Here is a 23,317-nt window from a genome sequence, read left to right as displayed (position 1 = left end):
TAGAACTGACATCTTGATTAACACAATTCTACCCATTAGGGAAAGTTGAATCTTTGACCATTTTATTAAATCTAATTGAATGTTCTTCCACAATTTAGTATAGTTATTTTCGAAGATATTTTTATTATTTTTCCCCAACGTTACACCCAAGTACTTAATTTCTTTTTCTACTTTGAAGCCTGATTTTTCCTCGAGGAGTTTTTTTCCCTTCTCCTTCATATTGAAAGTAAGTAATTTAGTTTTTCCTTTATTTATTGATAGTCCTGCCAGTTTCCCACATTCTATAATTTTTTCTAATAAGTAATTGATTTTAACATGAGGGTCTTCTAAGAAGATTACAATATCATCGGCAAAGGCTTTTAGTTTATACCGATGTTTGCCTAATTTCAGTCCTTCTAAGTATGGATCGTTTCTTATGTTGTTTAACAGAATCTCTAAAGTTGAGGGGAAAGGGGGCACCCCTGTCTAGTTCCTCTTTGTATGGTGATGTTATCGGATAGGGAACCATTAATTTTAATATATGCTTTTTGTGTTTTATAAATAGCATTTATAGCTGTTAAGTAATTATTTCCTATGCCGAGATGTTTTAATGTATTTAATATGAAATTCCAGTTAACTTTGTCAAAGGCCTTCTCGGCGTCGATGAATATTAAGGCCATTTTCTCACTAGGTTTATTATTTAATATTTCGATGATGTCAATAACAGACCGAATATTTTGTTTTATTTGCTGTCCTGGCAAGAAGCCTGCTTGATTTGGATGAATCCACTGCTCTGTAAAGTGTTTTAATCTTTCAGTTAATATTATAGCCATAATTTTGTAATCTGTATTTAATAAAGCTATCGGTCTGAATTGATTTGGTTCTAAGACCTCATCATCCTTTTTTGGTATTAGAACCGCATGATTTTCTGTCCACGTTACTGGAATGTTGTTACCTAGCATTATCTTGTTCAACAGCTCTGTTAGCGGCTCAATGAGTTCTTTTTCTAGCTTTTTGTAGTAAAGGGCCGAAAAACCGTCTGGCCCTGGAACTTTATTTGTTTTCAGCTTTTGAATCGCTGCACTAACTTCCTCTCGAGAGATGGCCGCGTCCAACTTTTGGACTATCTCATCAGACGCCTTAGTTAGATTTTGGTTTGTTAGGTATTTCTGAATTTCTGTGATTGAAATTTCTTCCTGGGCGTACAATTCCGTATAATACTTATTAAGAAGTGTTCTAATCTTATCCGGTTGTGTTATGACCCTGTTTTTTTCCTTTATTTCATTTATAACTCTGGCATTATACGTCTCTTTTATCTTTGCTGAAAGCCATTTGCCAGGTTTGTTAGCACTGATAAAATTACTTTGTCGAATGTATCTTAGTTTCAATGCTAACTCTCTTCTATTAACTTCTTCCAGCTTTTCTTTTATTAATTTTATTTTTGTTATAACTTTTTGGTTTCGGGGAGAGTTTGCTAATTCCATTTCCAAATTTTTTAATTCACAGTTTAAAGTTTTTTCTTCCTCTCTTCTCTTTTTGCGGAGTTTTATTTCTTGACTGATCAGGACTCCCCGCATTACCACCTTACTGGCGTCCCATATTGTTGCTGGGTTTTGTATAGATGATCTGTTAATTTCCCAAAAATCTGTTAGGGCCTTTGAACATATGTCCAATATATCTTTTTTCCCTAACATACAATCTTTGAGTTTCCATATATAAGGTCTTTTGGATATTGATATTGTTAGTTTCAGTGGGCTGTGATCTGATTGAGATCTAGGTAGGGTACTCATATCATCTAAAAACTGGCACTAAGTGCCCGAAGTCCAGATCATATCTATTCTGGAACTAAGTTTGTGGCGGTGGGAAAAAAAAGTGAAATCCTGAGCTTTACCATAATTCGCCCTCCATGCATCTTTCAATTTCAGTGTATCTACCAGGTCAAAAAAGCTTTTCGGTAATTTACTGAAAGATTTTCTGTGTTTTCTATTGTTGCTGTCACTCTCTTTTCTATCTAGATCTGTTGACACAATACCGTTAAAGTCACCCAGTAACATCATATTCTCATAGTTCATTTCTAACAGTTTGTCCAACAAATTTAAATAATACACTGATTTACCTTTGTTGTCATTTGGAGCATATACCCTTACAACTAAAATTTTTACTCCTTCGAGAAGGATTTCTACTCCTAATGTTCTTCCATCGTTGTTTGAAAATATTAAGTTTGGTTTTCAGTCTATCTTTAATATACATCGCAATTCCCTGTTTCTTTTTCTCGCATGCAGAGAAAAACGGTACGCCTAATTGCTTAACCTTAATATAATCTAGATCTGCATTTCTCACATGCGTTTCTTGTAGACTGATCAAATCATATCTTTCCTTATTCAATTTATGGAATACTTCCTTCCTTTTTCTAGGATTGTTTAATCCATTGATATTATTTGAAAATATTTTACATGCCATAGTAAACAGAAACTTAAATACTTTACTAATATATTACAAAAAAGAAAAAAATTAGAGGGAAGATTAATACCTATACAGCAGAGTTTAAACACTTACCACACTATAAATATCAGTTTGTCAATTCTTTTCTATATTTCGACAGAAATTCTTGAACCGCATTCGTTGTATTAATTGATTTTTTTCCCCCCTGTACGAGAAGGAAACCCCCTCAACAAGAGCCCATCTATATACAATATTGTTTTTCCGAAGCATGTCTACAAGAGGATAATATTCCTGTCGTCTCTTTCTTATAGAAGTGGGTATTTCTTTAAATATAATCAGGGGGTATCTGTCATACTCCAGTTTGTTGCATGAATGATATTTTAAGACTTCATCTCGTCGGTCTTTACGTATGAAGTTAATTAATATATCTCTTGTTTGTCTTCTATCGTCCTCCATTCCTCTTGAATTGACTCTGTATATAGTGTCGTATTCTTTAGGTGTATCCCCTTCTGGAATGTTCCATATTTTGGCTAATAAAGGCGCAAGTTTTTCTGGTAAAATTTCATCTTTAGTTTCTGTGATTCCTCTAAATCTTAACATTTTTTCTTTTAGTTTTAGCTCCAATAAGGCCATTTGGTTGTTTTGATTGTCCAGCTGATTTTGTACTGAATCAAATTTATTCTCCATGTCCTCTAGATGGTCAGTGTTCTCCTTCACCATTTCCTTCATTTGTTTAATGGATTGTTCTATTTTTTTATCTGGGTTATTTCTTTCTTCATATCAGCTAATTCCAACTCCATCTTGGACAATCCTGTTTCCATTCTAGTAAGTTTGCTGTTAGTCTCTGTTTGAAACGTTTTAGAGTCTGTCTGGATGGCTGTAATAATCCCAATTATCTGGTCAAATTTTTGATGTAAGTCCCGTTCAGGTATCATTTTGTCTGGAGTTTTAACTTCCGTTACTATGATGTTTTTATTTTTCCTACTATGGCTTTAACGAAGCCTCCACTAACCTGTTGCAAAATAGGCTTTGAGAGTTGCAGTCGACCTAGGGAGGGGTGTTCTCATTTACCCTCTCTGATATCACCAATTTCCCAATATGTCCCAGGTATCCAAGAGGGAATTTTCAGATATCTGAGCTTGGTAACAGTCTCTCCCTTTGTTTACAAAGCACTTCCTTTCCACTTCCTGTTTCCATTTTAGTACCGCTAGTTTTATCTATCTTTTTGGTTGTTTGGTTGTTTATTATACAACCCGCTTGTCTGTCAAGGATGTCTCCCCCGCTTATTTTCTTCTCCTCTGTTTCCCATGAATTCCTGCAGCTTGCGCACGTTCAGACTCTGCAATCCTTAACTCTCCGGTAAGGCAGACTGAACGGGAACCACCCTTCTATGGCACCGCACCGCTGCTGCGCTCTCTTTAAATTCTAATTCTTTCGTCTTGCGGGGGAAACCACTCATATCCGCTAGCGAAAGTGACAATTGGTAGCTTCTGTTCTTTTAGTTTACCGCTATAGTTGTTTTTAGCTTGCTTTTAGAAGCGGAGGTGGGGGGGAATCTAAGGCTATGGCCGTTCCCTGGGATCGCCGGACGGTTGCTCCTTTGGCTCGCCTCTGCACCGTTCCACGGTTTGTTTCGCGGCTACGGAGGACGTGCTAGGACCTTGACCCTTCGGGCCACCACTCCACCCTCTCGGCCATATGTCAAGTTGCTTTAGGGGGTCGTGGGGGCCAAATTTCCCTGGACGGCTTCGGCTGCTACCGCGGTAGCTTACCTTCCCTTTGCGCACCCACCAGAAGTCCATGAACACCTGTTTCAATTGGAGGTTCAGACACCCCTTTCCCCATAATCTCTTTACTAGGATGGCACAAATCATTCTTGGCTCAATTTTTATTTTCTGGCTTTTCAGAAAATTTTCAATAATATTCATTTTAACAAATTGTAATATATTTAAAAGCAGCAGTAGCAGCAGCAACTTTGCACTATTCATTGTGCCATAAAACTAACAGGACTACTTAGTCATTGAATTTGAAGGTCAAGTAGAGTAATTAACTTGAATCATTGGTTTTTGAAGTCAATGACACATAAGTATAGTCTGGGAATTTCATTTTAAAAAGATAATGAAGGGAATTACCTTCAGTTTCATTTTAGCCATCAGACCTTCCATTTGTTTGTTACAGAGTTTGCATTTTGCATGCATGCCAGCCTTACCTATAGGTAGAGGAACTTCATTAAAATGTTCCCAAGCTGGATCTGTTATATGGTCTGCTGTCATTATAGATTTTCTGCTCCAGGGCGAGAATAATATCATAAACCTCAGGCTTCAAACACAAAGATCCCAAGCCTTGTGGAGTATTCTCCTTGAAAGGTTTCACTTTCATTTTTACTGATTGTACTGCGTGCCCCTCCCTCTTAACATTTAGCTCCCTGTACAGATCTATTCCAATCCAAACAATCTTCTACCCACTGAACTTCTTGAAACTTAGTATTTCAGAGGTAAGAGGTATATTCTGCGTACATTCATTTGCAAAGGAATATTGCAGTTAAGTTTTTTTCTGAATGCTGTGCTTTTTAAATAACAATTTTACTGAGAAGCGTGTAGATACAAATTCAATTGTGATAACTGAAAATGAAACCAAGCATGTGTAAAAAATATCTTTTAGATAAAAAAAATTCTCAAAATAATCCTACAGAAATAATCCTACAGAAAATTCTGTAAATGGATTAATGGAATTCATTTACTAAAAAATTTAAACCACTCATGCTACATATATAAAAAAACCTAATCCTTATTTCTCAATGAATAACCTTTGTACTAAAATATACCTTAAATTAAAAACTATCTTTAGGTAGATTTTTCCTCAATAAGCATTTTATTTCAAAATATCAATTTAAGTCTGATTTACATTTTTAATAATCTTATTTTTAATTATTATTTAAAAAATGATTTTTATCCACCCTGATGTTACCAGACCAACCCATGGTGGGTTGGGGGAGCCCTGTTTCCAGCTCTACCCTTCCTGCCACTACTAGGTGTCTAATAGTGCAGTGCCAAGAGGGAAAGTCGATTCTCTGAAGTGGCTAGTGCACCCTACCCACTAGGGTAGGAAATCTTGTCTGGACTTGTCTTTGCCCATACCTGCTTAGGTAATCTCCATAAATATTTGCAACCAAGATTCTGAGCTTGCCTGACCACTCACTAAGTCAAAGGTCTACTCTCGCTAATTCTTCAGCTCTAAAATGGACTCCCACTATTTCAAGTAACACTGAACCTACAAAAATTCAATGATATGTTATAAGAACACTTATTTCTTTGTATCCTGGGACCAATAAGCATCACTTCAAACATTAAAATGTTCCAACATATGCACCATCAGATCACAACAGGCTCACAGCGATTCCAGCAAGGGTTTTCAAGGAAAGTGAGAAGCACAAGATTGTTTGCCATTGCTCCCCTCTGTAGAGTCTTCCTTCCTTTCCCCACGCCTTCCTTCTTTTCTTTCCCCACCCTTCCAGGCTGCCCCTATTTAGCTTCTAAGATCTGATGAGACTAGGCTATAGGAAGGATTCTTTGGCCCTGGAATAATAAAGTTGTCTTAAAACTTGTATTGGCTCCAAGGGAATAATTTGCATTGTGAACTATGTTTGGTGATTCAGTAAACTAGAATCACACCCCCCCCCCCCAAAAGGAGGGATGCTGGGTTTTTTACTTACTGGGAAATAAATCTCGGTAGTTTGATTTGGCTTTATCAGTTTTTGGAGTGGTAGTGGGGAGGCAGATCCAAATGTACTGCTGGACTTGGGAGATGGTAGGAGAGGTAGAGAGCCACATCTGAATGCTGAACTGGGTTGAATGCAGTGCAGCATTCACATCTATGCCCTGTGGGACTTGGAAAACATAGAGGAGGGTGAAAACGGGGCAGATCTCCATTGCCCCATTGAGATTGCTCAGCAGGACATCAGAGATCTGGCTCTCTGTCCTCTCCCATGTATTCCAAGTTTAGTAGGCCTTGGAAACATTGGCAGGGTACAGATTCCTAATGCCCCACTGGGACTGCTTAACAGGGCATCAGAGATCTGACTATCCCCCCACCCCATTTTCCAAGCCTAGTGACAGAGAGACAACTCTCTAATGACCTACAGAGCAATCACAGGGGGGTATTGGAGATCTGAAAAAAACCTACCAATAGGGGGTGGGGGTGTCACTGGAGGTAGCTCTCCTCCTTCTGCTTTTCCCAAGCCCTCAGGGGGGAGGGGGGAGAACAAAAAAAGGGGGGGTTGGGGTTTTTTACTTGAATATTTTTGGTAATAGACGTATATTGACTTTATTCACCTTTTCTGAGTTTTAAAAAAACCAAACAGAACCTGATACTTACCAGTACTTTGTGTCAATGCTAAAGCCTACTACAAACCCTTTGTTGGGACCCAAGGATTTCACCATCATAATCTGCATGGACTATGTGGAATAGAGGCTAAAATAAGAATAATTGATCAAGATTCAGCAGAATAGCTAGTGGGATACATTCCAAAGCTTATTTATCATTTTGCAACATAATATTTTGCTGAATGACATAAATATAAATGTACATGAAGTTCTTGTACTTGTTTGTTTACAAGAAAACTTACGTTTACACCATTCAGTAGTGTGGATACATTTGTTCCTTTATGTACTGGCCTTAATATTCAATTAAACGGAGCTTTTAAAAGCAATAATACAATTATGATAAATTGGGGAGAAGTTAGGCTAGGGCTAGAAATTAGTTTTTTTCTTGGTGATGACATCAGGATTGCCAGTATATTTACATACATGCCATAACACTTTTGTCATAGCTTTAATAAAAGCAACTGTGAAGACTAGACTTTGTGGTAGCAATAATTGGAAAGTATGGCCATTAAAATAGAAAAACCTGGAGACGTAAAATGACATTTGCTTCAAGAAACGTCTGATCTTGGTAGTGTATTTTCACACTAAATCACTTGGTATGTGTTATGCTAAGCTTCTTTCTTTTACTCACCAACATCTCTTGCCTATTATTAAACACATGTAAAGCTTAAGTGACATAACAGTGTTATACAATTAATCACATTATGTGATGTAACCATGCCTGATGCCAAACAAAGTCCACTTAGTCTGAGGGTAACGTTTTCTGGAGTCTGGCCAATCCAGGATCACTCAGTGAACAAGCTTCTGTTATGACGTTCCAAAGCCTGTCAACTCTGGCCAAGTGATAACATCACCAAGGGGGAATGTAATCAAATTACAGAACACTAGAAACGACAATGCAAAAGAATAGGCCTTTTTTTGTGCAATGACAAACAATTATTGCACTATAGGGGCACTTTATGGTATTCCTTAATCTGTGAAAAACACAGTCCTAATTTTGACATTTCTTAACTTTTTTCGAGGAGGAAAAAAAGTGGTCAGAAATATATAGTGGTCAGAAAGATAAGGGGATATATATATATATATATATATATATATATATATATATATATATATATATATATATATATATATATATATATATATATATATATATATCCCCTTATCTTTCTGACCACTAGTTCTTGACTGATGAGTCATTATAAAACAAAATAAAACCTTCAATTGATATGATTACAACACAAGAGCTCTTGGGAAAGAAGTAGACGGGGAAGATCAACACACAACAAATCAATAATGCTCAGCACAAAGTCAAAATAATTCTTTAGACATTAATAGTGGAAACTACGGATTAGATCCCACAGAATGTATCTGCATTTGCACTTAGAGAGGTGTGCATTTGGCTAAGCAGAACCAAAAAAAACCCTAAAAAGGGGGAATCAAAAAGCGGATTCCAAATCATGACAGATTCATTTGATTCTGTCGACAGGGGCCTCTTGTGGTCCAAACTGATTAAACTTGGAATGGACACCAGGCTCCTCATGCTAATAATGTCACTGTATAAAAATCCCATCAGCCAAATCAGAATCAATCCATTTGGACATTTACCCCCAAAATCATTGTCTCCCAGATTGTCAAGCAAGATTGTGTGTTAGCCCCTGTACCATCTAATATCCTCCTGAACAATCTTGCTCCAACCCTGAACAGCATAAACTCTCATTGTCCTGATTTGGATAATGTTCCGGTTTCAATCCTTTTCTATGCCGACAATGCAGTTCTGCTGTCCTGCTCAAGGGTCGGCCTCAAGAATTTACTCCTCAAATGCAAAAACTACTGTGTTTCTAATCGGCTTTCAATCAATCCAACAAAATCCAAGGTCCTGGTTTTCTCAGACACTTGTAGTCCTATGACTTGGTCTATTCAGGACTCAAATACTGAGCAAGTCAGATCCTTCAAATATTTAGGGGCTGTCTTCCAACATAAGCCTAGCTGGGCTAACATAGAGGTAAGGCCTTGAAGGGTAGCAAACGTGCTTCTGCTGCTATACTGAAGATTTTTACCCTTAATGGCAGCAGATTCATTCTGGCGGCCCTCAAAGTATTCAACACGAAAATGGTTCAACATCTAATAAACAGTGGCCAACCTCTGTTAATTGAATTAGAGTGATCCAAGCACATAAAGTGCTTTAACATATAAAGTGGCCACAGAACCTGGAAAATTAGGCCTCAACAAGGAAGGATGGCAATTACAGAGTCTTCAGTGGTAAGGCAAGAAATGTATATTGTCAGTCACAGTAAGAATAGAAAAATATAGGCTTTTTAATGTTGTGACTGCAATGGCATATCTAAGAAGGCAAGAGGGAGCAGACAACTCAGGCACCATTTTCCTGGGTCATGTGGGGGGTCATTTTGACCACCCACCTTTGGGCATCATTTTGTAAAGGTACACCACTGTGTGGCTGATTGGAGTTCTTATGGTACCCCCATTGTAGGAAATGAATCTGCGCTGAGAGGCATCTACTTCAGGGGTCTGAAAAATTGACTCCCTTGGTACAGTGGGCTCCCTAGCAGAGCCTCCATGGCCTGCATTATTGAGCCCACCTCACTCCAGACCACTGAAGACTCTATATTTGCCATCCTTCCTTGTTGTGGCCTAATTTTCCAGGTTCTGTGGCCATTTTATATGTTAAAGCACTTTATGTGCTTGGATCGCTCTAATTCAATTAAAAAGCATGTCATATAGGTACGCAAAAATGTCAGCAACTAGAAGCATTGTAAAATCCAATAAACAGTTCTTGAAAGCACAAAGACCTGACATTTTTGCTGTCAAGTCACAGTTGTCTTTTTGTGATCCCACAGAGGTTTCAAGGCAAGAGACTAACAGAAGTTGGCCACTGTTTGCCACTCTCTGCCTCCACATCATGACCCTGGTAATCCTTGGAGAGCTCCCATCCAAATGCTAGCCAGGGTCAAGGATCAGTGTGTGTGACAGGCCTAAGATGTACTATGCATTTTCTTTCACAAGAATTTAAGAAGCACAACTGTTTTCCAAGAGGGAAGTAACAGAAACACCAGCCAGCTGCTCTAAGACTTTTAATCTGAGCCTCACCTCCATGCTTTCTTGCCTTTTTAAGCTTTTTAATTCTGAACTGATCTAGAGGTGAAAGCCTGTGATGTAACCCAAAGGGCTCTTTGTCTTCAAAATAACCTGAGGGTTGTAGTGTGGAGCTTGGAGTAAAATATACTAGCAGCAGAGGCGTAGCTACCATGGGGACATCCGGGGACAAGTGCCCCGGGCGCCACCTTGTGGTGGGCGCAAAAATTGCAGGTTCGTGTGTGGCTTTTTCTATTTTTCAGGGTTTTTTCAATGTTTGTCCTGCAGGGGGCGCAGTTTTTAGGCTAGCAGCACCAGAATTCCAGACTATTGTCAGGTGACTCTCCTGATGATACCATCAAATTTTGGTGCAGTTTGGTTCAGGGGAGTCCAAAGTTATGGACCCCAAAATGGAGAAACAACACTCCATTGTTTCCAATGGGGGCTAATGGTCATACGGGCGACGCTTTTGAGGATCCATAACTTTGGGCTTCCTGAACCAAACTTCACTAAACCTGGGTGGTTTCATCAGGAGAGTCTCCTGAACATAGCCTAAAAGTTTGGTACTGTTAGCTTAAACATTGCTCCCCTGACAGGCACCCTCAAATTTTCCCCAGGTTCTCTCTTTAAATCCACCTCCTTTGGAGTGGATTTAAAGGGAGAATCTGGGCTCCCTAGATTAAAAAAAACATTGAAAGTATTGTTGAAGGCTTTCAAAACCAGATTCAACTGGTAGTTGTGGGTTTTACAGGCTGTGTGGCCATGGTCTGGTAGATCTTGTTCCTAACGTTTTGCCTGCATCTGTGGCTGGCATCTTCAGAGGTGTATCACAGAGAGAAATCTGTTATAAGAGAAGGCTGGACAAAGTGTATAATAGACTTCTCTCTGTTATACACCTCTGAAAATACCAGCCACAGATGCAGGTGAAACATTAGGAACAAGATATACTGCGATAATAGAAAACTAATAGCTCTTATTGAAAATGATGCTGTTTGGGGTGGGGAATCTACCCTGAAACAGCATCACTTTCAATGTTGTTTAAACTAGGGAGCCCAGAGTATGCCCTTAAGGTGGATTTAAAAGGAGAATCTGGGCTCTGTAGTTTAAACAACATTAAAAATGATGCTGTTTCAGGGTGGATTCCCTGCCTTCAAAAAAATAGCATCACTTTCAATGTTGTTTAAACTAGGGAGTCCTGGGTGTGTTCAGATTTGTGTGTTGGGGCATGTTCTATAATGCGATAGTGACTTTGAGATGACCTGGTGCAAAAAATGTTGTTTGGTCGTGGTGGGGGAGGGACGCTGCCCATATGGGGGGGGGGGGCGCAAAACTCAGATTTTGCCCCGGGCTCCATTTACCCTAGCTACACCCCTGACTAGCAGAGAGACCTGCCCTGCACTTGGAAGACCTTGTTGCCCTTTCCTATTGTAGTTTTGTACTGTATATGGCTTTGGATCTCAGTTGGGAAGAAAAGTGGCAGTATAAATACTGAAATCATTGCTTAAATGAAAGGTTGAATGCAGAGACAAATATGCCAAATATGTCCTTGATGCCATTTCTGAATTTCATATTGTTGGCAAAGAAGAATGGAGACTGATGAGTTAAATTCCTGGCAAGGATTGAAGCAAAAAAACCAAACAAACCCTGTGGTGTTGCTTCTTCTTTGGCTTATTCCAGGGGCAAATAGTAAAACAAAAATAAGATTTCATCCAGCCAAATCAGCCTGTTTAGGGGCTTGTCTGTAGAGGTCATAAGGTTACTATCAGGCCTTTTCCAGTGGGGGCACCCAGCATATAGAATAAGGCTCATCTGTCACTTATTTCACAGTACTTTAAGTGCCAGGCTAAAATATTTCTTCTTACACTGACTTTTCACTGCAGGCTTCCTTTTGTTTAGGGATTTTTATGAACAGCTTTCAGACTTAAGTCTGTTTTATTAATATTATTTTAAGACTTTCAAATGTTATTTTGATGCTGTTTTATGCACTTTTCTTGTTCTTATAGCTTGTTATTTTTCATGATCATTCTTCTGATGATGTTTGTATGATTTTACTTTATTGTTTTATCTTCATGAGTTATCTCAATTCAGGTCTCTGAAGAAGCCACACATAATTTTGCTAAATAGACAAGTTTCAATTCTGCTGGTGTAGGACAATGCAACTGTGAAGGACTGTGCAGTACAATAGAGGTTTAAAAGTACAAGTCAGTCAGTTGAACAAGGTGTTATCACAACAAAGTGGGGAAAACTTCCTGGGAATGAAAAGGCACCCTGATTGGGTAAGCTGACCTTTGCTCTGATTGGTGGAGCAACCAGCTGACTCAGAGGGGAGGAGATATCTCTCTGAGAGAAAAAAGCTTTGGGAGCTTTTGGATTTGGATTATTGTGAGTTAACATCAAGTCCCTTAACTGTGTTTGTTAAACATCTACTCTGAGGGGATTTCAGCAGGGCTGGAGCAAGGCGGAACTGTGCCCAGGACATGCATGCAAATAGTGTCCCTGCCCCACCCCCGTCAGGCCCTGAAATGCCCTTGCCATGCCCCAGAAGGCCCCCACACCGACGCTCGCCCAGTGTGTTGCGCACCCCCTGTCCCCTTGGTGCTATGCCACTGGATTTCAGTCAGAGAGTGAATCTCTCTTGAAATATACTGTCAGCATGTGCTAAAAGCAAAAAATATTCGGACAAGAAAACTGGGAGTTTTATTTGGTGGTCAAGGTTGAAGGTGGAATAGTAGTGAGATTTTTCCACAAGTGAGCATAAATAAAAGGGAAGGGAATATATATTCTGGGTGTGGAAGTTTTCCTAAGCCAGAATAGGAATTATACACACAGGTTGATATCCAGTCTGGTGTATTATTGTTCTGTTATAGTTATCTCAGGAGGGAGGTTTATGTGAAGCTAACAGCATCAAGAATGTATGTGTACTGTGTGAAAGAGTACCAGCCTGTTAGAACCCAAAGTCATTGTGAACCCATTAAACAGTAACATCTAATTGTACCATCTTAAAGAACATCTCATAACATTTAAGCAACCGTGAAGCGTATAAAGCTTAAATTAAGAACTGTGCCTGTGCCAAAACTGATGTTTGTGTATAGTTAATGCTTTCCTGATTTCCATCCACTGAAATATCTCCTGATCATAAGAGCTGTGAAGCCTTCCATTTGCCCCTTAGACCTATGTCCATCCTGGCTGGTAAAAGCTGGTAGAGATGAAGTACAACCGCAGATGGATATAATTAATCTATCCCCTTTTTTCAGAGGTTTCCCCACGAGGTTGGCTGCTGTTTTTTTTTTAAAAAAATTAGATCCTTCTGATCCTTTCAACTATGGCCCAGTGTCCCATCTTGCATTCCTGGGTAAGGTAGCTGAGAGAGTGGCTGTGAAACAACTCCAGGGCTTCCAATAGGATGCATCGGTATTGGGCCCAATTTCAATCCAGCTTCCAACCTGGCCATGGGACAAAAACTGCTTTGGTTGTCATCACAGATTACCTTAGGGGACAACTGGATCATGGCACTACTGGTACTATTGGACCTGACAGCAGCATTCAATACAGTCTATCATGATTGCCAACTTGCCAATGCTGGGATTCAGGGGATCGCCTTGCAGTAGCTGTGCTCTGTTCTCCAGGGCTGGGGATAGAGTGTGGCACTAGGGGAGAGGACATCACCACAGCACTCACTAGAGTGTGTCATCCCTCAAGTGAAATCCTCCCCGATGCTGTTTAACATATAAATGTGCTCCCTCACCCACCTGGACTGAGGGGTCATCAGTAATGACACCCAGTTACATCTGTTGATGGGTGACTGGCCAGATACCATCCCAGATACTCTGGTCAGTTGTTTGGAAGCCATGGTGAAATGGTTGAAAAACATCCAGCTGAAGCTGAATCCAATAAAGATGAAAGTCCTGTGGCAAGGTCAGGGAAATTTGGGAGAAAATGGCAGCCTACCAACTCTTATGGTTGTACAATTAACAGCTTCACTGACTGTCAGGAGTTTGGGGGTGATACTTGATACTTCCTTGCCAACAGAGGCTCAAATCACACTGGTGGCCAAACTGGCATTTTTCCATCTTAGCCAGGCCAGGTTGCTGACCCCCTACTTGTCATACCCTGACCTAGCCACAGTGTTCCATGCAGTGGTGGGATTCAAATAATTTAACAACCGGTTCCAGTGGTGGGATTCAAATAATTTAACAATTGGTTGTTTACAAGCACCATTTTAACAACCGGTTCTGCCAAAGTGGTGCGAACCTGCTGAATCCCATCACTGGTTCCATGCAACGGTTACCTCCAGATTAGATTACTGCAACTCACTCTATGCTGGGCTGCCCTTGAGACTGACTCAGAACCTCCAATTGGTACAAAATGCAGCAGCATGACTCCTTACAGGAACCCCACATATGTCCAGCTGCATTGGCTGCCAATGGAATACTGAGTCAAGTTCAAGGAATTTTAAAGTCCTAAGTGGTCAGGGGCCACTGTATTTGCCGGACCACCTCTCCCAAGACACCCTCAAAAGAGCACTACACTCTATGAATAACAACTTATTGGCCTCTGGCTTGAAAAGTGTCCAGCTGTTCACAACTAGGACCAGAGCATTTTCAGCTCTGGCCCCTGCCTGATAGAACATTCTTTGTAAGGGTCTGTTATTCCAGTCATCAACAAGACTCAGGAAGATTTCAAGATTTATTGGAATTGTGTCATCCCAGGCTCAGATAGCCGAAACTGAGGGGTTTCGCTTTCTGCCCCCTAGTATATGCCTTACAACCTCTGTCATCCCACCACCCTCGCATTCCCATAATATCAGCATGTGAAAGGACTGTGAGAATAACAGCATTGTTTGGTACAGATAGTTAACTCCTTCAAGAAGGCAGATAAGGAGAAATGGTTAAGCTCTATTGAACTAAGTACAGCAAGCGAAAGAGGGAGGCCCCCGTAGCCTTGAACAATGATAATGGCTGGGCCATCTGCAGCTGGGCTGTGAACATGCAAACTGCCCAGCCTGCAGTGGCACAGGCCTGATATTCTGTCAAATGAGACCAGGGCGCTGTAGCACTCACAATTTTTCAGGCCCTGAAAGACAGCTGTTCCACCAGGCCTATGGTTGAGGACAACACATGTAATTTTTCCAACCGAACTGGCCACCCACCCTCTTTCTTTTGCCTTTTCTGTTATCTTGTTTGTCTCCTTCCTCTGCCCTAGTTTAGTCATGATTTGCACCTAGATCACACATCTACATTGAATGTTCTTTAATCTGTGTATCTTGTAAGCTGCGCTGAGTCTGCCAAGGAATGGGTGGCCAAACAATGGTGGTAGTTGGATGGATTACAGGGATCCCAAGATTTTTTTCAAGAGCAGACTCACTACTGATTCCTTCAGCCCCGCTCCCAGGAAAGACCCCTGAATTCAGGGACAGATTGATATGTCAACCATTGGGTCCCATATTTCATCACTTGACCAACCATGATTGGCACAGGTCTATAAAGCAGGTTGAAACTTTGGGTGAAGAGATTTTTTGCAGTTTCTATTTGCATTAGTATTATTCTTCAGATTTGTGCAACACAGTTCAGGAACCAAGAATTAATTCTATTGTTTAATTCTATTGTATTGTTCTTTTCTAAAGTTTGCAGAATATTTCTTTAAAAAATACCTTTTGTTGCAGTTCTTCCCATCTAATGTTGAATTTCTCCAACTTCTCATTGATGAGTTCATCCAAAACTCCACCATCAGTTAAAGTCTGTGCCAGTTCTCGAATCTGATTGCGGTTATCTTCTGGGTGTTGCATTAATGTTTCCAGAGACTGCAGAATTAACAAACTGTATTATTTATGTGTTTGAATGAAAATATTATCAGTACTTTGTATTTGGTTTTTCTTTTACTTAATGTTTAAATTTGCTTGGGAGAAAGTTTTAATGTTTCAGGCAGTATATTCAGAAGGTCTTCCTAGGAATCAGATACCAAATTAGAGGGTCTCCTAAGCATCCTCCACCGACAAAGAAATTAAAAACACATTTTGAGAACAAAAACCTAGGGATACCATTGCTGAGTGGCCAATATCTAGGAGAGAGGAGAAGATCTATTAACAACATTAAAATGAGAACAAAAGAGCAAGGAGAAAGAGTTGAAATGTGGATGTCAGACCACCAAACAAATACTGGACAACTTTGCTAGAAAACTTGGCAGCTGTAACGAGCAAGATGATGGCCAAAGAGAATAAATTTGGACCCAACACAAAACAAAACACTGTTTTAAGAAAGAGCGGCCCCTGAATCAGCAGGGCTCGCTATTGCTGCCCGGGATGGGCACTGCAAAGAGGCCCCGCCATGCCTCCCCTCAGAAGGGCGGAATGCAGGCGGTGGCCACACCCACTATGGGCGTCAGCAGGTGGGGCAGCCAGGAGCCTATATGAGGCTGCGACCCAGCCATTGGCCCCACCCTGGAGCAAAGTGGTGCTGAGTTTCCCACCCACCTCTCCCCTTTGGACAATGTTAATGCATGTGTTTGCTGTCATAGCCAAGCTGGCAGTTGCACATGGGAACTGATCTGATGGTGAGGGGAGCTGCGGAGCGAACCCTCTTTGGCAGAACCTCCTTAAGATGTTTGGGGTGGAGCAAGCCGTGGGTAAGGACGCTCAGCCGGGGGCTACTGAGGCTTGCACCCCTTAGCGGTAAAATGGATCTTCAGACAGGGGCATGTCGCCCACCTGAATTTCCACTATCGTGCTGTGCAAAACGGGTCTCCAGAACGGGGCACTTTGCCGGGCTGGGTTCCACAATTGATGCGCAAGGTTAACAGGTGGGTTGGAGGAAAGTTTTCACTGGGGGACAGCACTCGGGCTGCCCAGTCTTCAGATCAGATCCCATGCTGCACCTCATGCTTCTTTTCATCCTTTGTCAATAAAACGGTTTGGCTATGGCCAAAATCTTAACCCACAGACAGGATTGTTGTGTTGTTATTTTGGTTGGGAACTCTGAGCAGTGCCAGTCCACCCTCGGGTGGCAATGTGCCAGAACAAGTCTTATCTTGTTAGGCTTATATTCCCCTTGTTATTTTCTTACTTAAAATATTCTTTCAGTTTTTGTATAGGCTGTATAATAGCTTATTTTATTAAATCACTGTAAAATCTGACCCTTTTTTGGAATGGCTACTTTAGTCCCTCAAGCTTAGCTTTGCACCCTACATTCAAAGCCTCTTTTTACCTATAGTTAGATCCTATAAAAACCTTGTAAAGAAAAATCCAGTGTAAGGAAAAAGGCCATTGAGTTCAGGAAGCCAAGGAGGGGGACAAAAAGGCTTTCACCTGATGGCAATGGTAAATATCACTGAAGGGAAGAAATTGAAAAGTTAATTTTCCCTCCCTCTTGTGGTGCCAGCTACCAAGTAGGACCATAACAAATTGTTTTAGCTATTTTCCCTTAACTCAAGTAGAAGAACATTTAGATCTTTGATATTTTTTTAAACCAGCCAAGCGAAAAACAAGTTACTTCTGAATTTTCAACTCCTTTGTAGAAAATATATAACTATGGTGGTTTGGATGTTTATGCTAACTAGCTTAATGATAATCAAATATTAACTATAGGGTCAAATTGTTATGGTGGTTCTGCAGAATTTTATGAAAGTTTTCTCTAGCTAATCAGGTTTTCTTCAGGTTGCAGAAGGATCAGTAAATATGTGAAAGTGGCAAGGAAGAGGAAATCAATTCAAGAATCCAAAAATCTGTAATCATATGTACATCTATTTGGGAGTAAGCCCCACTTATAAACATATGTGAAATTGCTAAAAGAGAGTATCCTGGCGACATGAAGCTGGCTAAGATGCAGAGGCATACTGGCCATGGGGACATGGGGAGTCAAATGTCCCTGGGAAATGCCCATTTTGTCACATGGAGGGTGCAAAAACACCCCACACCCCTCCTTCCCCCGTGCCACCCCGCGTGAAGAGGGGAGCCTCCCATGCTGGCGCTGCCCAGCCTATTACCCTCCATCACAGGCAGCTCCTCAAAGACTCGGCCAGGATCATTCCCCTCCACCCCAAAAGACCAGCCTGGCCCACAGGGAGCCAGCAAAGACCTTCCTGCACCCCCTGCCACCCCAAAAGGTCAGCTGGGCCAGTGGGAGGCCCGTGGGAGGCCTTCTCACCACCCCCTAGTCCCAAAATTCCACTGTCCTCCACCATAACCCTCCCACCACCCCAAATCTCAGCTTGCCACCCTCCCCCACCCAGGCCATATCTTGCTACCCTCCACACCTTAATAATCACTTCTCAACCTCCCCACCTCTAGCCACACCTTCCAACCCTTTCACACCCCAATCCTCACCTTGCCATCCTCCCCCACTCCAATACTCACTTTCCTAACCTTCCCCACCCTAATACTCACCTTCCAACCCTCCCCACCCAAGGTTTCACCTTGCCAACCTGCCCCACTAGAACCCTCACCTTTCCACTCTAACCACCTCAAGCCTCCCCTTTCAATCCTCCAGCCATCCCAAGTCACTCTGCTCCGTCTTCTTTCACCCAAGCCATTCCTCTCCACCCTCCTCCTAGCTGGAGAGGGCAGCTCCAGAGCCACCCATGGGAGACCCCAGAACACTTGTTTTGCCCCAGGCTCCATTTTTCATAAATACGCCTCTGCTAAGATGATAAGAAGTTAGTAGAAATGTTTTTAATCAGTATAAGCATCCATCCATATAAGTGAGTTCCTTGATGGATGACTGCCACACAGTCACCTGACAAGCATGTACTTGTATTCAGCATTTGTCAGCACTATCCTAAATAGAATCGCATTCTTCTAAACTCATTGACTTCAGGTGATTTAAAAGAGGAGAAACTGTGAGTATAGATTATGCTATGAATAAACCACATTATTCTTGCTGATAGCTCTGACTCCATACTAATCATGCTGTGGCCCAATTAATGTCTCCCCATCATCTTTCCTACCTGTATAGATGTCACACCACATGGAATTTAATGGTCTTGTGGTTGCAGGGTCCCAAACTTATTCAGATAGCAACATTAATTTTACTGACTGAGCAAATTGTGCTTTGATTTAATATCAATTTTTTTCAGTTGTGATGTCGTCAGAATTAAATATATCCTTCTAAGACTGAAAGATCTTTGTGAGCCGAACATTTATGGATCCAATTCTATAATTTCTTAGATATTCATATATGAACACTGACAATACTTACATCAAGTGCCTCTGAGATCTCTTCTGTGCCCTCTTGAATATTTTCAGTTGCCCTGAGTTTTGATTCCATTTCATTTAACCATTTGTTTTCAACATCCAAGTACAATAGTAATTCATGCCAACATGCCCATACCTCCTAATGAATAAAGTATAAAAATTTCACATTAATTTTAACAGAAAATATTTAAATTATTAGCTGCTTAGAAAACATCATCATGAATTTCCTGGCAGTATGTTAGCCTTTGAAGCATCACCCAGATTAACCCAGGGCTGCTTTTGTCGTGGGGGGTGGGGGTGCTCGGGATCAACAGAGGGAATGAGGGTTCTTACCTGGTGGCAGAGATCAGGCCTGGCTCCAACACAGGAGCCAATCAGCATCAGACCATTTGGTGTGGGGGATGTGTCCCTTAGGTGGACCAGAAAGCCCAAGGCTTCACTGGGGTTCACTATCAGAGGATTTAAAGAGTTTCCACTGAGAACCAGACCTCTCCATCTGTGCTGACTTCCCTGCCCGCCTTCCCCTGTGTTTCAGTATTTTGAAGTGGTAGGGATGTTGGTGTACTGTATGTTCATGTCACAACTTTTCATAGGTGGTTTGGGTGTCAGATTGGATTAAATCTTGGGGGGAGGCTGACCCTGTGTGCCTGCATTCTTTGGTTTGGAGACTCCCATAAGAAGTCTTGGGGGTTTGGCCATCCAGTGACATGCCCAGCTCACAGTCTGTCACCTGGCTTTAGCCCTCAGGCGGCAAGGGAACCATGCAGTGGAATCATACCAGTGTGAAACCCTGGACCTGCCATCCTGTGCAGGTTTTCCTAGAAGGCTGGGGTGAGGCTCAGTGCCATCAACTGAAAGGCAGGTTGCCTGATGCTGCGCTAAATGTTTCTGTGATTGTATTCAAATAAAAAATGTGGCCTATTTTCTTACAACAAGGTGTTTTGTGGTCTATCCTCCCTGTGCCCTCGCTCTTTCCCGTGCCCCTGGAGTTAAAAAGAACTGACCTCCAATGTCTTACATTTCCCATCCAGCCTGCTGCAAAGTCGCTGATAGTTGGTGGTCAGAACATCAAGTTCCTTTTTTAAGGCTTCATGAGCTGCAGGTGGAGCCCTTGCTATAAAACTGTTCACAGAGTCTGTGAGAAGCGTCACTTTCACCTCTTTCTGTACAGCTTCTTCTTTTGCTCTCTAAAAGATTCATAAATGAATTGTAACTATTACAGAATAGAAAGCTGGTAAAACTGGACAGAATCTATACATAAATTGTAAATAATACAAAACAAAGGAAACACTGCAAATGCTGCTCATATAAAGATGGGGGGGGGAGTGACCGGGTTATGGAAGCAGCACTGGGCTGTGCCAGTTTGTTTTCCCTTTTGCCAGCATAAGAGGCATACAAATACAATGAATCTGACATTGTATCAGGCTTAACATGAACTGAAATATACACATGAACTGAAATTAATTATAGGTTTTAAGTACATGAAAAATTCCTTAATTGATAGAAACAGCAAGGTTACCTTAAAATGGACCAGCATTTGCCCTAGTTATCCTGGGAAAGCCAATTTACAATATGGAAATACAATTTAGGAGAAGCTGCTTCAAGAAGGAAAATAGCAAGGGAATCAACCATATCATGCAAATTTCATAAGGAAAGGGGAAGGAAGAGTAAAGGGATCAGGTGCAAATTCTGATCTGGTTCCCCAAAACAATGAACATAATTAAGAACTGCAAAAAAACCCTCTAGCAGTAAATTTTTTCAAAGAATCAGTTATCTTACAACAGAATTACTTTAAACCATTTATTTCAAATTTGAGATTTCTCAAGTAGTGCTTGAATAGGCAACTCTTTCAGTCGAACAAACAGATTGTGTGCAACAATAACCTCTAATCTTAAAGATAAGCATGAGACTCAAATTAAATAAGTCATTTTGCATTTTTCTACCTTCAGTTCCTCAACAGCTTTTTGTAATTCATCTGGAGTCTTATAGTCAAAATCTCTCTCAAGGTACTCTTCTTCTGCTTGTGTAATCCATTCATGCATCTCTGATAAATCCTTTCGAAGATTCACTGTCTTATCCAAACCACTTTTCAGTGCTGCCTTCTTAGCATATGCCTTAAAGAAAAACATTAATTTTATTCAAAGGACTATAAGTGCTTGGCCAGTACTTAAGGTACTTGTCTGGAACATCACAAACCCATTTTAAATAACATGAGTTATTATTTAAAAAATGAATACAAGACTGGTTTCAAATTTTCAGAGTATTGACTGCAATCATATTTTCAACTGGAGGTGAAAAAATATTCACACCAAATGCTCTGCAGGTCAAAAACAACTTGCCAAACTTTACTTAAAAAAACACATCAGTTTGAAATGAGAGAGGTTTATGCAAAAAAACCCCACTCAGTTGGGATGCCATATCAAGAGACATCCTGACAATCCCTATCATTGTCCCTCATTCATGGGGTTAGGGAAAGGAATGTGTATTAGCATTGCACTGGCACACTTATGTCACTTCTGGTTAAAAATGGATGTGACACAGGAGAGCTTTAGCATTTTGAAAAACTCTATGATAAAGTTTTAACTGGAAGTGATGTAAACACACCAGCACAATAGTGGGACAATGTTCTGCTCCCTCAGTTCCTCCTGAAGAGTGTTGGCTGAAACCTGGCAATGCTAACATCAAGCTATGTACTTTTAATTTCCCACATTTTAGACTAAAATAACACAAAGAACAATCCATAATGTTTTTGTGCAGAAACAGCTTTTACTTGGTAAAAATATAATATATGCACTATCATATATACTAAATAGAATAAGGCAGACGGCTCCCAGAACTTCCACGTTTCTGTATGCTGTAATGTCTGCTTCTAACCCAGTAATATAAAATTACCTTACATTTTATGTTATCTATCCACCATGGTTTTGATAAAAATAATAACTTGCATTATGTTTCTTATATTTTGTAGTTTATTCTGCACTATTCCATCCTTAAGTGTCTGGAACAATCAAACCTATTTACTGATGTATTTGCATTTTAAAATAAAGCAGTCAAGTTATTTTTCTTGATTTTATTGTCCAGTTCCTACCTTAGAGATCTGATTCCCTCCCCCCCTCTAGTATTACTGCTTTCTAACAAGGCCATTTTAGTAGCTACCTTTGAAAACTGAATGCTTGCAATTAATAGATTTTCTTAATGTATAGATGCTGAAATGTGCAGCACTATTTCACTCTGAATCCCAGTAGTCTTTTTTCATTCTTTATTTTAATATATAATGTCCTGACATATTTTGAATTAAGGGAAAGCTATTTTGTAGGAAAGTTTGTATTTGTTTTACAAATAGAAGGCATTATATTTTTATTGAAACAATCACAATGAAACATCTCTATCTTGCATTTATTTCTACATGGAAGACATTTTTTTTCAAGATGGAAAACTAAGTGTTTATCCTAAATGTCTAGCTCTACCTCTGAAATTCAGTAGTTGTACACAGAGAAGGATACATTCTGCAGTAAGAAATCTGAAATTTAATTAGAAGGGAACCCTCTAAGCAGCTGTTGCAATACCTGTTGGCAAATGTGATCCCATTGAGAATTAAGTTCTTTTAGTTCTGTCTGCATTTTGGAAGCAAACTCTGGCTCAGCTTCATTCTTCATCTTCTTCCCAATTTCATTAACACTGTTCAAACTGGGCTCAATTGTCTGGATATCATTTACAAGAGCCTAAAAAAGGTCGAGTTATACATAATCTATTATAGAACTTCAATTAATGTAACATTTAAGTCAATGCATTAAGTTTAAATATATATAGTAATTCATAATAGCATTCCAAATGCATTTTAAAGTAACAGCCATCTTGTTGGAAACAAGTTCATCATATATTCATGTCAGAAATACTAATCTTAAAAATTATACATTACAATATACCTGTTACTCGGTGGATTTTTTTTTTGTAAATTCCTGATAATACATACCAGTTCATATCCAAGGATTTTAGTTGCCTTAGATGAGCATAATTTTATGTTGCACCCTCCCACCTTCTATTTCTTATTTGTCTTTAGCTCCACAGGTACAATATTAATTTTATTTCCAAATATACTAATTTACTATTTTGTCTGTATACTAAACACCAACAAAAGGTTTAGAGATAGGGGATGAGTTTGCCTCTGATTACAAAACATAATAATAATTCAAGATCTGAGATTTAATAGTTTACAGTTTAGTCCTGGAGAATATGT

General features: G+C 40.1%; 1 protein-coding gene across 2 annotated transcripts in view; it reads right to left on the bottom strand.

Moving 5' to 3' along the window:
- Nucleotides 1–23,317, bottom strand: part of DMD (dystrophin) — a 1,175,169-nt gene that overhangs the window by 690,229 nt on the left and 461,623 nt on the right. For both annotated transcript variants that reach the window (XM_048495459.1, XM_048495460.1), the window contains 5 exons: nucleotides 22,647–22,802; nucleotides 21,024–21,194; nucleotides 20,085–20,267; nucleotides 19,085–19,219; nucleotides 15,547–15,696 (listed from right to left, as the gene is read on the bottom strand). In XM_048495459.1, the coding sequence (XP_048351416.1) occupies nucleotides 15,547–15,696; nucleotides 19,085–19,219; nucleotides 20,085–20,267; nucleotides 21,024–21,194; nucleotides 22,647–22,802 (795 nt within the window). The remainder of the gene's footprint in view (nucleotides 1–15,546; nucleotides 15,697–19,084; nucleotides 19,220–20,084; nucleotides 20,268–21,023; nucleotides 21,195–22,646; nucleotides 22,803–23,317) is intronic.

The sequence above is a fragment of the Sphaerodactylus townsendi genome, linkage group LG04 (assembly GCF_021028975.2).
Source record: "Sphaerodactylus townsendi isolate TG3544 linkage group LG04, MPM_Stown_v2.3, whole genome shotgun sequence".
NCBI classification, from domain to species: Eukaryota; Metazoa; Chordata; class Lepidosauria; order Squamata; family Sphaerodactylidae; genus Sphaerodactylus; species Sphaerodactylus townsendi.
Note: the sequence above shows the minus strand (reverse complement) of the source record. Positions and strands in the feature narration are given on the sequence as shown.